The 3,624-nt window shown below is 37.1% G+C and overlaps 1 protein-coding gene across 1 annotated transcript in view; it reads left to right on the top strand.

The window, feature by feature from the left end:
• LOC104626470 (protein arginine N-methyltransferase 3-like) overlaps window positions 1-3,624 on the top strand; it is a gene marked incomplete at its 3' end in the record, with an annotated part of 18,888 nt that overhangs the window by 10,775 nt on the left and 4,489 nt on the right. The window contains exon 3 of the mRNA XM_010294407.1: window positions 2,172-2,250. Within this exon, the coding sequence (XP_010292709.1) occupies window positions 2,172-2,250 (79 nt within the window). The remainder of the gene's footprint in view (window positions 1-2,171; window positions 2,251-3,624) is intronic.

Raw genomic sequence — 3,624 nt, 5'->3', positions numbered from 1 at the left:
CGTAATGAATTGGGGGGAATATAGAAGTGGGAGAGGGGGGAGAACCAACAGTGCCAGAGTGGAAAGGTTGAGGAAAGGAGGGTGAAAAATTCACCGTATTTCTCAGGAGAAGGTGTGTCTTCCAGCTCTGCTTCTTACACTTGTTTGGCAGACATTGTAGGTGATGGGCATTTTAGGCAAGAAGTAAGTGAAGGGCTGATCTGTAAAAATGTCACTTCGTAACTTACTATCTCCTGCTGGTAACTAGTTTTAAGATGTGTCTTAGACGTCACATTTAAAATACTGTGAAAACAGCTCATCTGAAAATAATTTTTCTGAATCAAACGTACTCTATTTTTGAAACCGCAAGAGTACGAATGGAAAGAAGAATGGAACCAGAGATGTCTGTGCTTTTGGCTTGCTGTAGGCATAAAATCATCTCTGCCTGAGGCAATGGGAGCTCCTGGCCTTTGCAACCGTTTTTCAAAGCTTACTGAAAACATCTTGCTGACAAAGCAGTAGTGTTCGTTCTGGGACTTATCCTAGGGACTTCATAAAAGTTAAGCGGTAAAATGGAAGAACGGGCAACGTTTGGAAGGAAAGTATCCAGTAGATGGCTGTCCCGTTAGCAAAAGAAACAGGTTGGGAAAAGGGCATTTTCATTATTTTCAAACTATGTTCTTGTTGTATACAAATACGACTTGCATCAAGTTTCTCGTTTTCTACCTTTGTTTTTAGTTCTGAAGGCTGCAGTGTGGATGATGATGTTGATAAGCAATTCTGAACTTGCAGCATTTTTTGTTCTAAGAACCTTAGGCAAAATAAACATCCAAGATGGCATAAACTTGAAGTAAACTTAGCAGTGCAGTTCCCATGCAATGCGATCTATCTTCAGCAGTGTGGCATGACGACTTCAAAAATTAAAAAAAAAAAAAAAAAAGAAAAAAACTCCTAAGATTGTACAAATACAGAAGTGTAGGAAACATGAAGGAAAAACATCTTCTTTGCTTTGTTTGGTTACTGCTGACTGGGCTTGTAGGACTGTGAGTCCGAAGTCTGGACTTCCAGTTGTCTTTTTTCTTTCCTACTGGTGATCATTGTATAAATCAAGCCATATAACTAAGCTGTGTTTTAAGCAAAATGAGAATTAGGATGCGAAGTGAAAATCCAAGATGTATGCCGGTATGATTTGTCTTAATTGATTGCATGTCGTAAGAATGTGTGTGTGGATGAAATGTGTTACAGGATTCAGTAAGAATAAGGATAATAATCAAACTTGGAAGATAGAAAGGGGGTAAGATCAGTACATCAGTTGCAACACAAAGGGCTATGTATCTCAGAAATCTGCAGTTTACTTCAAAGTAGTTGAGAAACCGGGTGTTCTACATACAGTTAGCATTTTTATATAATGCTTTTTTTTATATCTCACAATTGTTTAACTGAGGAAATTTTTTTGTTTCAGACAATGGCTGACTAATAAGTCTGCAATAAGTTATTCCGAACAACTATAGCAGTATGATGAACCTGCTATTAAATTAACACCAACACCAAAAAGCTATGCAGATCTAGTTCTAGCCATTTTTATCCTGAGAATGTTTTAAGTTCAGGTGCTGCTAAATGATGTGGAACATCCAAAGAACCCATGTCTCTGGTGTGTTTTATTTCCACCTGTCTTTGTGAGCATTGCCTAAGCCCGTACAAGGCACCACAAAGTTGCGAATGTGAAGTAGCATTCTACTTTGTGTTTCTCTGATAATAATTTTAATGTTACTTTCAGTTCTAAGTGGGAAAGGATTTTCGTGGTGTTTTTTATATAGTGCCTCAGTTATTACTATGAAACCAATATATACAGCTTTTCACTTGGTTTGAGTTGAATTAGATTTTTTTTTTTATGTTGTAGGACTCTGTCAGGTAACTGTTGCTGTAGATTGGCTATTTATTGCCTATACTTTATCGATTTAGTAGGCGCTAGATATTTGCGGTTTGGGAAATTAAAGATAATACTTTATGTAACTAAAGTTTTGAAGTGAGAATGCTGTTGTTGCAAAATTCACTGGGTGCTGGCTCCTGCTGAGGTGTATGGACATAAAAAGTTCTTAATCTCTAATGATAAAGTCTTAACTGTAGATTGATTAAGTAGGCTACATAAGTAGCATAATGATCTCTAAATTCTTCTCCTTTTCTATAAACAGGGTTATTTCCTTCTCTTTGAGTCAATGCTGGATTCTGTCATCTATGCAAAGGACAAGTACCTGGCAGAGGGAGGCTCAGGTTGGTATGCATAATTCTTTTAATAAATTTAGCTCTAGGGGGGAAACTAAATGAACTCAGAGACTTAGAATAAGCTATGCATGGATGAGAAAGTTGCCAGTCTAAATGAAAAATGTTTCCATTAGTATGAGCTTCAAGGCATTAATTTACTGTTTGGGTAATAGAAGAACATTAGATGGGGTATCAAGGTCTCAAGTTAATGGTGTTTTTAAGAATAGAGGGGGTTATTTATTCTTAAGTACAATCTAAATTTTTCCGCTGTACTACTACTTATACATGTGGGCATTTGTTTTCCCCTCTCGAAATCGCGGTTTCTGCAAAACTACGAACAGAGGAAAGTAAGTTCTATTCTCTAAGATGTGATACTGTTTGAGTAAGCTACTATGAATTAGAGGAAAAGTGTGTGGTATGTTTTCTTGGAGGAAGGAAGTTGTGTGGGAAGGACACGAGAAGCCACACGAAATAGCTAATGGAATTACATTGCTTCAGTTCAGCATGTGTATTCTATCCTGGCGGGAATATACACTTTTTCTTCGTGGTTGGACGGTAGGGAAGTAACAGAACGAACAGGTTTTGTTTTGCAGTAGAGTTCTTCTATCCTTTTAAGTAGCTTAGTGTCATCTTGAGCAGTGTTAAAACACCTGGAAATATTTATTCCTCATGTGATGCAGTTTTCTGCACAAGTTCTGCATATGCTTTATTCCTTGCACTTAATTCCTCTGTCAGTATTGTATTTCATATTGACCTTTTCAGTCGTAGTCATCAGTCTGGGTTTTTTTCCCCCTTTGTGCTAACCATGCACATAGTTAGTTTCACTACGCTGACTTAATGATTGGATTAATGACTGTGTAAGGGCGCTTGCTGCAGTGCTTCCCTTTGCAGTGAGCTTTTGTATGCTACAGAGTGCAGCAGAAAAAAGAGGGTTTATGCAATCGTTCAACATTCACTGAATATATTCAGCGAATTATATTCAACATCGTTGAATTCTAGTCAACAAAGCTGAATATACAAGCAAGAGATTACTGTTCCTGTGTTAAAATATTTAGAAGCCACTTGAACAACATGTCAGAATAAGAGCTTTTTTGAGTAATATGGAATAGTCCAGGCAGATCTGGAAGACAGTTGTGGTGTTCTCGGTATAGATATATGCTGATAATTTTACATTGCAATATAATTATATATATATTATATATATATCTGGGGACAAGCCCTAAAATTGTACGGAATCGTATTATGTTTTGCTACTGCTTCCAAAGCCTTCTGAAAAAGGCCAGAAATTTTTGACCTCTGTTGAAACTGCGATAGTATCTTCTTCTCGCTTTGTATTGTTGGTAAATTTGCTAGCGGCTTTTTTCCTCCCAAAAATACTTTTTG

Source organism: Phaethon lepturus, unplaced genomic scaffold (genome assembly GCF_000687285.1).
Source record: "Phaethon lepturus isolate BGI_N335 unplaced genomic scaffold, ASM68728v1 scaffold45210, whole genome shotgun sequence".
Classification (NCBI taxonomy): Eukaryota; Metazoa; Chordata; class Aves; order Phaethontiformes; family Phaethontidae; genus Phaethon; species Phaethon lepturus.
This window is presented reverse-complemented; position numbering and strand designations above follow the sequence as displayed.